Source organism: Odocoileus virginianus, chromosome 1, assembly GCF_023699985.2.
Source record: "Odocoileus virginianus isolate 20LAN1187 ecotype Illinois chromosome 1, Ovbor_1.2, whole genome shotgun sequence".
Lineage (NCBI taxonomy): Eukaryota > Metazoa > Chordata > Mammalia > Artiodactyla > Cervidae > Odocoileus > Odocoileus virginianus.
In genome coordinates, this window is record NC_069674.1 from 24409041 (window position 1) to 24422576 (window position 13536).

Consider the following 13536-nt stretch of genomic DNA (forward strand, 5'->3'; position numbering starts at 1 on the left):
CTTCAATTCTATCTAATTTATAAATCCTGAGATAATCCCTCCCCTACCCCCCACCATTTACCACTCCTCTGAAACTCGGATACTTCTTAAAATCGCTATAGACAAAGTGGTATGGGACAGAGCAGTCATGGCCTGCACATCTGTGAAGATGGTTGTTATCCCTAGAGGCACAACTACAACCCCCAGGCCTTGTCAATCAGCAAACCACTTGGCACCATTTCAGAAAGGAAGGTGAACCTGGTCTGTAGGCTGATAACTTCCCCAGTGATCTTTCTGGTGAGACCAAAAAGCACCAGCATCAAACTTGTCACAGCTGAGAAAAAGTCTCAGAGACAACAGCAGAGCTCTTTTTACAGAAATGCAGCATTACCCATGCTCCTGATGGTAGGGAAGACAATATATTACATGCAACCATACAGACAATGATGACTCTGAAACAGGAAGTAATTCGGAATTGGACTCTGAATGTGAAGTTTTAGGAATAGCTAAAAAACAATTTCAGAAATAGGAAATTTGTTTCACTTACATTTTCCTTTTTACATATTTACAAAAGCAGTATGATCAAAAGCTGTCTCTAAGTAAGCCTGAAAAAGCTCTTTCAATAAGTATAAAATAAAAATTCTAAGTGATATAAGCGCTGTGTCAAAGTTTATCAGTGTTTTTTCTTTCTTTGTGGCACATAAATAATGGTGCATCTATAACTCATGGTATCACAGATATGATGAAATACAGGTTTGTTTCAGAAACTTCCACTTTCTATTCCAAAATCCACAGGTAAAGCCTTTGTCATTTCATACCAACATGTCACTGCCAACTAACTGGTTTCACAATTTAAAAACCACTTAAAAACAAATTCAGTTGATCTGCCTACCACGCTCTCCTCCTCCAATTCATTCTCTATACTGCTGCCATTTAAAATTTCTGAAAGATTGACATAATCAAATTCCATTTATTGAATACTCGCTATGTGTCAAGCACTGCAAACATTATTCAGTTAATTCTCACATAGTTTTATAAAGGAACTATCATTATATACATTTTGCAGATAAGAAAACTCGGGCTTAAGTAACATTCCCAAATCATATAGGAATATAGCAGAAAGTCAAATTAATTTTTAAGTAGCTCCAAAGCCTATATGTTCAGCCACTTCTGATCATTTTTCTTTTTTCTCAAAAATAGTCCTACAGTGCCCCACTTCTTACAGGACTGCATTTCAACCATTCTGATCATTCCTTGCTTTCCCAATACTCTTGGCCAAGGCCACCAACTACAGCTGTGCATGCTCAGCCCTGTAGATTACGTGAACAAGCACCATCTTGAGTTTCCTGTGTATAAGCCAGCGTCCTACTAGGCAACTTTGCTCACCATCCTTCCTCTTGAGCCGGCCAGCCTCCTCACTAACTTTTGCACACAGCAAGCTCTTTTCTATCTCTGTGGAGAAGGAAGCATTCTTGCCTGGAGAATTCCCACAGACAGAGGAGCCTGGCATGTTTCAGTACACGGGGTCACAGAGAGTTGGACACGACTGAGCGACTAACACACTTTCCATCTCTGGGTCCTTAATTTTGTTTCTAATTTAAATACTATACATTATTCAAGACCCAACTCAATTCCCACTTTCTCTGAGAAAACTTCCCAAGTGTTCTTGCCCTAATTCTTTTACTCTTTTAAATGCCAACAGACTCAAATAATCATGTGTCACTTATGTTGTTCTATGTTGCACACAATTAGTGTTATGACATCACTGAGCACAGGAACCAGACAGTTTATTTTTTCGACATACATTATGAAACGTTTCACATATTCAGACATGTACAGATAATACATTAACAAACATTCTCATAATTACCAGCGACAAAGTGTTTAGGGTATTTATAGTAGACTTTAGAGTTCTGGGCACAGAATGAGCTTGTTGAGGATTTAGGAATTGGTTGCTACAACCATAAGGTCAATGAACCTTTAGTGAGGTTGCAAAAATAATCCCAGATAAAATATAAAAATCCTTCTGTATACTTGCTTTTCTGGATAAAAGAAAAGTCTTCAGGAAGGTCTCCAAAAAGATTTTTTAAATTATTTTTTACCTATGAGCTCCTCTGTGATTAAAAATATACTGTCATCTGATGAAGATAACAAAGAGATGCCCAAGAGCAGGGCTGCCTTCAGATCAGGGATCCTGAAGCACACCTGGCACAGAGCCAGCCACAGACTGTTGAATCTGCTGGCTTCATCCTCTTCTCTCTCCAGACCCAATGTCAGCCTCTTTCCTCTCCTGCCTCAGTCCAGATTTTTCCCCCAACCCCCTTGGATCCCTTGTTTTGAACCTTGAAACCTCAAAAGACCTGGATGGAATTCTTACCTCATACTTTATATCTAACAGTCTTAGCCATTTGTTGTATAACTTAATAAACAAGCAACACGGTTTTACTTTATTACTTTTTTATGTTATTATTATTGCCTGTGTCATGTGGCATATGGGATCTTAGTTCCCCAACCAAGGATCTAACCCACGCCTTCTGCATTGGGAGCTCGGATTCTTAACCACTGGACCATCAGGGAAGTCCCTTACTTTATTACTTTTTAAATATGCTTCCACATTTCAAGTAACCTGAAGCCATCTTTAAAAAACTTATCTAAATAAGTGAATGACTTAGAACAAGAAATCATGACCAACTCCAGAGTCCACTAATCTACTGGGAAGGTGGAATTAAATGAAGGCAGAAGGATGATTTCAAGGAAGCTGTGACAAACCCTGAGCTATGTCTTGCTTCTATGACTGTGATTCCTAGGCCTATTCCTATAAAGCTCATTTCAATTCCTTTCATGCCAGTTCTTCATAAAGACTACATATAGGAGAAAGATAATAAACTTTAATTTCTATTTCTCCCCAGTGAGGTTGCTATTATCTTTATTTCACACATGAGGACACTGAGCCACATAAAGGAAAAATCAGTGTGGGAAATCATTCACAAAATCAAAGCTTAAACACAGTTTTCACCAAAGCAAAGTTTTTAGCTATGTACATTAACACCAATCTATGTGTATGATTCAATTAACCTGTCTAAAACTTACATTCCAATTGTGGGCAAGGAAGTAATATGGACAGAACACAATATGGAGAAATAAATGAAAAGCTGGAAAACATAAGAAAAGCTTCAACACCACCTATTGGAGGGCCCAGTAAATTTTTCAATTCTCCTTTGACAAATTTGTAAAAAACTGATAATCTTGAGTCTGAAATCCATATTCCAAAGATGAACAGCCCTATGGAATTTTAATCTTCCAGAGTTCCTAGCAGCCTCCAGAAAAAAGAGCAAGAAGAAAGGTTAATGATGGCTTCAGGCAGGAGGACAAAATGCAAATACCAGAGTTTTAATATTATTTAATGAGATAATACATGAAAAGTGCTTATAACTTATAACCTAGAACACAGCATTCAATAAATGTTAGACATTGTTATAAAATCCAAATAATTTCTTTTACTGTTACTAATATGAGATTATGCAGAATACACTGTATAACTGATTATAGTGAATATGAGCTCTGATTCTTTAATACCACCCTGTATACAAGTATATATATAAGATTAAGGAATATTCTATACTTTGAAGGTTTAACGGAAGTCACTCGAAATAATCAGGAGTATAGTATCCATTTGAGAGATATGGTTTAATTACTTTTTCAATTTTGTGTTTATTGTCTTACTGGTTTGGATATATTTTGGTTATTTTCTTATTAAATTATCCACTTGGTTGAGGTCTTTAATTTAAAAGAATAGAATTAATGCATAGAATTTCCTTACAATGTTCAATCTATTTTTTATCTTCAACTATAATTCATATCACTTCTAAGACTGTATATTTGTTTTCTTCATCCTTTTTCTCAATTAGTATGCTAGTTTATCTATTTCATTAGATTTTTCATAGTATCATTTCTTGAATGTAACAATTCTCTTTCTGTTTACAAAATCATTAATTTCTTCTACATGTTTACTTACTGTATATCTTTCTCAGATGAAATTTCTTTCTTTCTCATATATATATATAGAAAAAAAAATCAAGGCAATAAACATCCTTTTAAGCATCAGTTTAGATCATAATTTTTAAGGCTATTTAAAATTTGTTTTTAAATAGTTTGCAGATTAAGTTGTTTTCTCAGGTGTTTTTGTATACATATAAGTGATTTGCTTTGCTGCATAGCAGAAACTAACCAAGCATTGTAAAACAACTACAATAAAAAGTATTTTTAAATTTCCATGTGGCTGAAAATGTCAATCTTTTTTATATTAATTTCTAAATTTTCTATTCTTTTTTTTTTTAATTTTCTATTCTTTAATATAAAATATGACCTGTGTAATTTTCTACCTTTTACAATTTATTAAGATTTTCTTTGGGACCTAATAAAAACACATAGTCAATTCTTATAATCCATTCATGTAATTTTTCAAATATGGTATATTCTCCCTTAGTATGGTATCAATGTTAATATATCTACCTTTTATATTAACCTTATTAATTCTATTCTTCAGATCTCTATATTCTTATTTATATTTTTCTTCCTTGAGTGACAAAAATATTTCAGACTCCTACTACCACTGTGGTTTCTATTTTTTTTAATCTCATTTCTAATTTTTGATCTATATTCTTTAATGTTGAGACATAAAAGGCTTGTTATAAATTTATACTGCTTATCAATACTAAAAGACCTGTGGTGCTCAGTTAATATTCATTTGTCTTGAGAATTTGGCTTTGTCTCCTATTAATGCTTCCCTGGTAGCTCAGAGGTTAAAGCATCTGCCTCCAATGTGGGAGACCCAGGTTCGATCCCTGGGCTGGGAAGATCCCCTGGAGAAGGAAATGGCAACCCACTCCAGTATTCTTGCCTGGAGAATCCCATGGACAGAGGAGCCTGGTAGGCCACAATCCACGGGGTCGCAAAGAGTTGGACACGACTGAGCGACTTCACTTCACTTCACTTCATATTAATGGTGTGATCCATGATTATTTTTGTAGGGATTTGTCTTACACTTGCTTTGCTTATTGCTTTGCTTTTAAAATTTTAACAGCTTTATTGAAATATAATTCATATGCCATATATATTAGCTTCCTATGGTTGCCACAAAGTATTACCAACTTGGCGGCCTCTATCAATAGAAATTCATTCTCCTAGTTTCATAGGCCCAAGTTGTTGGCAGGGCTGGATGTTCTGGAAGCTCTAGGGGATAATCCATTTTCTCATCCTGCCTAGCTGCTGTTGAACACATACTGCTTTGCTTCTGACCTGTTCCTTGTACCCAACCTCTTGCTTCCACTGACACATCTCCACCTTCTATATCAATCTCCTTTTGGCTCCCTCTTACATAAAGACACTGTGACTAGATTTAGGGCCTACCTGGATAATCCAGAGTGATGTCCTCATCTCAAAAATCTTTAACTTAACCACACCTGCAAAATCCTTTATGCCATATAAAGATTTGGATCTGTGTATCTTTGGGGGCCATTCATTATTCAGCCTATCATACATACCATACAATTCACCCATTTGAAGTGTACAATCTACTATTTTAAATATTTGTAGGGTCACATAAGCATCATCATAATCTATCTTCCCTGAAAGAAACTCCAAACCCACTAGCTGTCACTTTCCATTCCTCCATCCCTACCTTTCAAATCTGGCAACCACTAACCTACTTTCTGTCTCTACCGATTTGACTACTCCAGATACCGCCCATAAGTGAAATCACACAATATGTGGCCTTTTATGAATGGATTCTTTCACTCAGCACAATGCTTTCAAGGTTTGTCCATGTTGTAACATTTATAAGCACTTCATTCCTTTTCAATGCTGAGTAATACTACACTGGATAGATAATACAACTTTTTAAATCCATTCATCAGCAGATGAACATTTGGGTTATTTCCACTTTGTGGCTATTATAAATAATGCCTACTATGAACATTGTGCATTTGTTTTCATATATGTAAGTTTTGTTGCTATGAACATTGTGTGTATAAGCTTTATTCTCAGTTCTCTTGGATAAATGTAGGAATAGAATTGTTGGGTCATATAGTAACTGTTCTTTTGATATTTTGAGAAATTACCAAATTGTTTTTCAAATCAGCTGCATCATTTTACATCTCTAACTGCAATGTATGTGGGTTCCAATTTCTCCACATCCCCATCAACATTTATTATTGTCCATCTTTTAAATTATATTCATTGTAGTGGGCATGAAGTATCTCTTTGTAGTTCTGATTTTCATTTCCCTAATGATTAATGGTTACTTATCAAGTGCTCATTTGTTTGCTGGTCATTTCTATATTTTCTTTGGAAAAATATTTATTCAGATTCTTTGCCATTTTAAATTTTGTTAATCGTCTTTTTTTTTTTTGGCCACGTTGTATGGCTTGCTGGGTCTTCATTCCCTGACCAGAGACTGAACCTATGCCTGCTGCAGAAGCACTAAGTCCCCTCCACTGAAAACCAGGGCATTCCTGGGTTAACTGTCTTGTCACTGCTGAGTTGTAAGGGTTACTTATATATTCTGAGTACAAATTTGTATCAGATATGTTTTGCCAATATTTTTTTCTTTCCCATTCTGTAGACTGTTTTCTCACTTTCTTGATGGCATCATTTGCAGCTACTTTGAACACTTGTGAGTCACTGTAAGTATGTCATATAAATTGAACAGAACTGGGTTTTGATTTGGATTGTTTCTGCTCCAATCTAAAATAAAATCTTTAACAATAATATAAATATAATATTTATATTATAGTTTATAACAAAATTAACTGGTCTCACTTCCATTACTTTGTTAGTCCGGTATCATTTTGAACTAGAAAGCCATCTACCACACTCCTCTCAGGAAAGGTCTTAATATGCATCCTATTCTAGGGACTCAGGAATCTGAGGAAGAACTCAAAAACAAACTCAAAAATGTTAAGAAAGAATGACAACATCTGTGTATGGGGAAAAAAAATACAATAAACAAAATCTCAACTGATTACTAATTCTGAACATGTGAAGTATCTATGCTCAATATGGGAGAAAATCTAATAAATTCATTTTAAGCTCAGAAATTTTATCCTAGTAAAAATAAAATGCAATTTAATTCTGGACAGATCATTATTCTACTAATGATTCAAAGTTACTTCATCCAAAGAAAGAACAGTTCACATAGTAAAAGTATCCAAGAGTGAAACACTATTTTTATGAAGTTAGCTATAAATAGGGATATAATCAAAATATTCAACTATATTTCAACATTGAAGGATTAAATCAATTATTTGAAGAAATAAAAACAATTTAAAATGTGTAATTCAGATATCAGTGATCAGTAAAATGCTCCCAGATTTGCCTTAGGAAGTTCACATCTTGAGAAAATAGCATTTTGTTTCAGCAATTTTCTTATAAAATCTTGCATTGCTTTCTTAAGGAATTCAACATCATTTTTTTCCATTGCATCTGATGAGGTAAAATAGCTTGTTATGAAAAGGAGAAACAGAAATGATCCATTTTACTTTGATCTGCATAAAGGAGTTTGAAAACCAGTCTGAATTCCCACCTCTGGAAGAAGGGAAGATAAAATAACTATAGTGCTAGACAAAGGATCAAAAGAATGCAAACAACAACTCACAGAAAGCAAAGGGTGTCAGGGAACACAGTTTTCTTACCACATTCTCCAAAGGAGCTGCACCGAACACTTTAAAGACAGGGTTGGGTTTGGAGGGAGAGATACAAAGGACAATAGCTTGTTGTCCTACTCGAGTAGTATATTCATCTAGTGTGGCTCGAAGTTTCCTGAATCAGAGAACAAAAAGACAGAAATTACATGACACAGACACAAGATTTCCTTTGACTTGAGACAATTTATTCTAATTTGGTATGTCTTCTTCTACCTGAATTGTGAAAAGGGTGGGTGTGAGGTTTAATATCCTGTTCAGCAGAATATGTACATCCCTTTGTCCTAAAGACCTGTGACTAGCTCACTGACATAAGAGTCTACACCAGGTTTACCTCAGGACACAGCCATGACACAACGTTGAATACAGAGAGTATCATACTTCCTGATCTCAGGACCAAAAGTGTGCTGCTTATAATAATAAAGATTAATGCTGAGATGTCATCCTATAGACTTTACTGTATCATCTCCATGCTTACTGAAGGGGCCTAAAATGAACTGTTTCTGATTTCTTTGACTGATAGGATTACTGTTTATGTCTTGCCCCGATGCTCAGTCACGTCCGACTCTTTTCGATCCTATGGACTATAGCCTGCCAGGCTCCTCAGTCCACGGGATTCTCTCAGCAAGAAAACTGGAGTGGGGTGCCATTTCCTCCTTCAGGCAATCTCCCTGACCCAGGGATAGAAACTGCATCTCTTGCGTCTCCTGCATTAGCAGGCTGATTCTTTACCACTAAGCCACCTGGGAAGCCTGTTTATATCTTACCGATAAAGTACTTCAAAAATGTTGTCATTTCCAGATTTTCATTGTGATATAAACAATAATTCTTAGTCCTGAAGTATTTTACAAATGAGGATGGAGTAAAAGAGCTTTTTCAAATCCATCTGTTTCTGGATGAATCAGAAACATTGTCCTTTCCTTCTGGAAATTATGGGAGATTATTTTAAAGTTCTACATCCCATAATTCTTCTGGGAACATAGTCTACCGTGTCAAGGGACTGGTGAGTCATGCCAATTCAAATGAAGCAAAGCCAACAAATCACAAGAAAGTTTTCCATCTTTCTCCAAAAGCACTGTGTCTATGCCCCTTTTAGAAAAGATGGCTCTATAAATAATATATTCAATTCCTTCTGCCTATACTATCATTAAAGATAGTAAGATTTATCATTAAAGGAAAGGAAATTTTTTTGCCTATCTAGTGGTATATAATCTCTGTGCTGAAAACTACCATTAAGTATTTTCTGGATTTTCCCTTCAGTTTCTTATGATCTTATCTTCTTAATATAGACTATATTTTCTAACTTTTGTCCACATATCATTTACAAGTGCTGGCACTCCATTTGGATTCAACATTCCAATAAACATCTTAACAATTTGGATATATAAAATACTACAAGAAGACACTTCTGAAACATTTTATAGACTAAATTTTTTATTATACATGAATGCATGTTGGTCAGCCTGTCAAAATATGAAGTCCTCTATGTACCACAGATGTGCAATCATCTTTCTTTGCAACCTACAAACTCTTCAGAAGAAATAAAAACATGTGGAAGAAGTGGAGGTGAAGTCACTCAGTCATGTCCGACTCTTTGTGACCACATGGACTGTAGCCTATCAGGCTCCTCCATCCATGGGATATTCCAGGCAAGAGAACTGAAATGGATTTCCATTTCCTTCTCCAGGAGATCTTCCCAACCCAGGGATCAAACCCAAGTCTCCCGCATTGCAGGCAGATGCTTTACCATCTGAGCCACCAGGGAGGCCAAGTAAAGGACCACATACCAAACAAGAAATCCAGTGGCATTCCTTGAAGGAATGATAAGAAAATACATTCACTGTCTCCAATTCCTCTCTTCCCATTCTCTCTTGAAGACCCTTCAATCCTTTCATCCTTACTGCTCCTCTGAAAACACTTTTATCAAGTTCAATCATGACCTCCACATTGCTAAATCTAATGGTCAATTTGCATCTTAGTTAACCTGTCAGCACCATCTGATAGTGCTGGTCCTCCTTCTTGAAACAATTTTTGTACTTGGTTTCTTGGACACCATTCTTCTGGTTTCCTCCTGACTCATTGGTCACTTCTTAGACTCTTTGATAATTCCTTTCCTTTCTTTAATCCCTAAGGGGTAAAGTGCTTCAGTCCACACTCATTCCCTGCTGCTGCTGCCAAGTCACTTCAGTCGTGTCTGACTCTGTGCGACCCCATAGATGGCAGCCCACCAGGCTGCTCCGTCCATGGGATTCTCCAGGCAAGAACACTGGAGCGGGCTGCCATTGCCTTCTCTGACACTCACTCCCTAGTCTGCTTCGAATGCTGCCTATGTGCTTATGTCTTCAGCCTTGCTTTCATTCCTGTACCCAGAGTCTATTCTTAACACAGTAGTCTGAGTGATACTTTAACAACATAAGTCAGATTACATCATTGTTTTAATCAAAAGTCTTCATTGACTTCATGACACTTAGAGTAAGAGTCAAAGCCCTCAGACTGGACCAGAAGATGCCATGGCATGGCTTTCCACTACTATTAATATTAAGAGCACACCTCTTCTCATTCTTTCTCTAGTTGTTCCTCAAACATGTCTAAGACCTGCCTTCCCACTTCAGAACCTTTGCTTTTACTACCCCTCAGCCCCAAAAGTTCTTCCTGTAGATATCAACATGGTTTCCCTTACAATTACTTCAGGTCTCTGTTCAAAGGTTGCCTTAACAAAGATCATTTCTATAAAAAAAGAGAAACTACCATTTTCCTCCTAATCCTCTAACCTTTCTATTTTCCTTATTTTGCTCTGTTTTTTTCACTTTTCATCATCTGATGTATCATATATTTATTTTCTTATTCCCTCCATTAGAATATAAGCTCTTTAGTTTATTTTGTTAGCTGTTAGGTTCCCAAGGCCCAGAACAATACCTGGCACATAGCTGGCATATATTAATAAATTTTCTCTGAATGAAATACTATGATTCTATACATCTGTAAAGAGAAGTTAGGGCTTCCCTGGTGGCTCAATGGTAAAGAATTCATCTTTCAATGCAGGAGACGTGGGTTTGATTCCTGGGTTGGGAAGATACCCTAGAGAAGGAATTGGCAACCTACTCCAGTATTCCTGCCTAAGGAAATCCCATGGACTAAGGAGCCTGGTGGGCTGCAGTTCACGGAGTCACAAAAGAGGCTAATATGACCCAGCAACTAAACAACACACATCTGTTAATCACAGTTCTAGTCTCATTTATTTTTGTTAAGAGTACTTTAAAATCTAATTCTGTTATCAAAGAATTTAACTTGGTATCCCTTGATGAAGGGATTCCCTGGTAGCTCAGCTGGTGAAGAATCTGCCTGCAATGCAGGAAACCGGGTTTGATTTCTGGGGAAGATTCCCTGGAGAAGGGGTAGGCATCCTCTCCAGTATTCTTGGGCTTCCCCGGTGGCTGAGATGGTAAAGAATCCGCCTGCAATGCAAGAGACCCGGGTTTGATCCCAGGTTGGGAAGATCCCCTGGAGGAGGACACGGCAACCCACTCCAGTGTTCTTGCCTGGAGAATCCCCATGGACAGAGGAGCCTGGTGGGCTACAGTCCATGGGGTCGCAAAATCAGACATGACTGAGTGACTAAGCACAGCACAGCACATCCCTTGATGAACCTAATAAGGTATATTCTGTCATCCATACCATAAAGTATTTGAGGAACAGCAACAACATGGATAAGGAAGCCCTCACCTAAGCAAACGTGTTTGCTGTCTCTTCCGGATAGATGGATTAGATTCAAACACATGAGGACGTTTCCGTTTCTTTCCTGTTGCCACAGCAGCAGCAGCTGCCATTCCCACAGGACCTGAAACAATAACATATGTGCTGAGACCAGACAGAGTCTGTTAACTGCACCACGCAGAAAACAATTAGATGTACAAAAAAGGAGCATTTATTTCCTAGTATGTTATCAATAAGTATAGAATATTACTGATACCATCAATATACTTCACTGTTCAACATGGATCATATTTTAATTTACCATTAAAACTTACAATGAATCTTTTAAAAAAGTTAATGACTTACACCTCCCCACCACATACTAGTTTGAATTTTATATAATATTTTTTGTTTTGTTTTATTAGCATATCCCTACTTTTAAGGCAATATTCTCAAAGGTGCTAGATGAAATAGCACCATTAAGAAGAAGAGCCTGCTAAGACAAAAAAAGTTACAGATTTCAAATTTCATTTCCATTCCTGTGCCCCTCTTTCCGTTACAAGGCACTGACAAGTTAGAAAGTCGGAGATAATCACTCATATTTGGAACCCCAACCCTACCACCACCACCACATATAAGAGGAATATCTAGAAGAATACCATCTTATTTCCACTTACTAAAAGTGGAAAATTTTTTCTTGTATATCTGAGAATTATGCCCTAAATGGAACTGTTAACCACAAGGTCATGTTGATGAAAGCATCCCGGAAGGAAAGTAATAAAAACTGTCCCACTCTAAGGGGAAAATGTTAATAAAATTTGGTCTGGTTTGCCCTGAAGCTAATGACTAAAACAAACCGTAGGCCTTAAGGAATTATTAGTCTCTGATTCACCCAATCTCAACATATCAGTGGCATTCCTTTTATTTTTTAAAACAGACAATCCATCTTTATTTGTGAACCCCCTAGAAGGTTTAAATGAAAATTAGGTTTAAGTGCTCACATTTATCCTGGCATATATGTTCTATAAATGGCTCAATTACAATAGGCCTCCCTGAAAATCTAGATGAGCCTCTACATGTTATTTAGTTGTATACTCAGTCTGACTTAAATAAAACCTCTCTGAAGAGCCCCCAAATAAGCAAGAAACAAGGTAATGCCTCTTACCTTCCTTTCCACTATAAACAGCTGGTAGAAGAAAAAATATTACTGATGCCTGTTTTTCTAACATTTAATTTTTTTAAATTGTGGTAATGATACAACATATGAGATCCACCATCTCAACAAACTTTAAGTGTACAATATAGTGCTGTTAACTATAGACACAATGTTGTATTCTAGAACTATTCATCTTGATTGAAGATGACTGAAACCTTATCTTTAATGGCAACTCCCCACTTCTACACCCCAGCCCCTGGCAAACACCATTCTACTGTATGCAGAGTAGAATAGGAGTTTGAATATGATACTTCATATAAGTAAATCGTGCAGTACCTGTCCTTTTGACCCGTATATGTTACTTAACATAATGCCCTCAAGGTTCATCCATGTTGTCATATATGGTAGGATTTTCTTCTTTTTTTAAACAAAAAGCTAAATAATATTCCATACATACATACCACATTTTCTTTATCTATTCATCCGGAGAAGGGAATGGCAACCCACTCCAATGCTCTTGCCTGGAGAATTCCATGGACAGGGGAGCCTGGCGGGCTACAGTCCATGGGGTCACAAAGAGTCAGACACGACTGAGTAACTAACACACATTCATCTGTCAATGGAAATTTAGATTGTTTCCACATCTTGACTACTATGAATAATGCTTCAGTGAACACAGCGGTGCCAATACCTCCATGAGATCCTGACGTCAATTCTTTTGAATAAACATCCACAGAAAGAACTGGATCATATGGTAATTGTATCTTTAATTTTGGGGGAGGACTTTCATACTGTTTTCCATAGGGGCTGTATCATTTCACATTCCTACCAACAACGTAGAAGGGTTCCTATTTCTCCACATCCATGCCAACACTTATTTTGTGATTTTCTGCTAACAGCCATCTTAACAGGCGTGAGGCAATATCTCACTGTGGTTTTGATTTGCATTTCCCTGATGATTAGTGATGCTGAGCATCTTTTCATATACTTACTGGCCATCTGTGTGCC

General features: G+C 36.8%; 1 protein-coding gene and 1 non-coding gene across 7 annotated transcripts in view; one reads left to right on the forward strand and one right to left on the reverse strand.

Annotated features, from left to right (window-relative positions):
* Positions 1-13536, reverse strand: part of NRF1 (nuclear respiratory factor 1) — a 118788-nt gene that overhangs the window by 54983 nt on the left and 50269 nt on the right. For all 6 annotated transcript variants that reach the window (XM_020874655.2, XM_020874656.2, XM_020874653.2 and 3 more), the window contains 2 exons: positions 11403-11517; positions 7671-7797 (listed from right to left, as the gene is read on the reverse strand). In XM_020874655.2, coding sequence (XP_020730314.1) covers positions 7671-7797; positions 11403-11517 — 242 coding nt within the window. The remainder of the gene's footprint in view (positions 1-7670; positions 7798-11402; positions 11518-13536) is intronic.
* Positions 4764-4835, forward strand: TRNAW-CCA (transfer RNA tryptophan (anticodon CCA)). Its single transcript has one exon. It is a non-coding gene; the product is annotated as a tRNA-Trp (tRNA).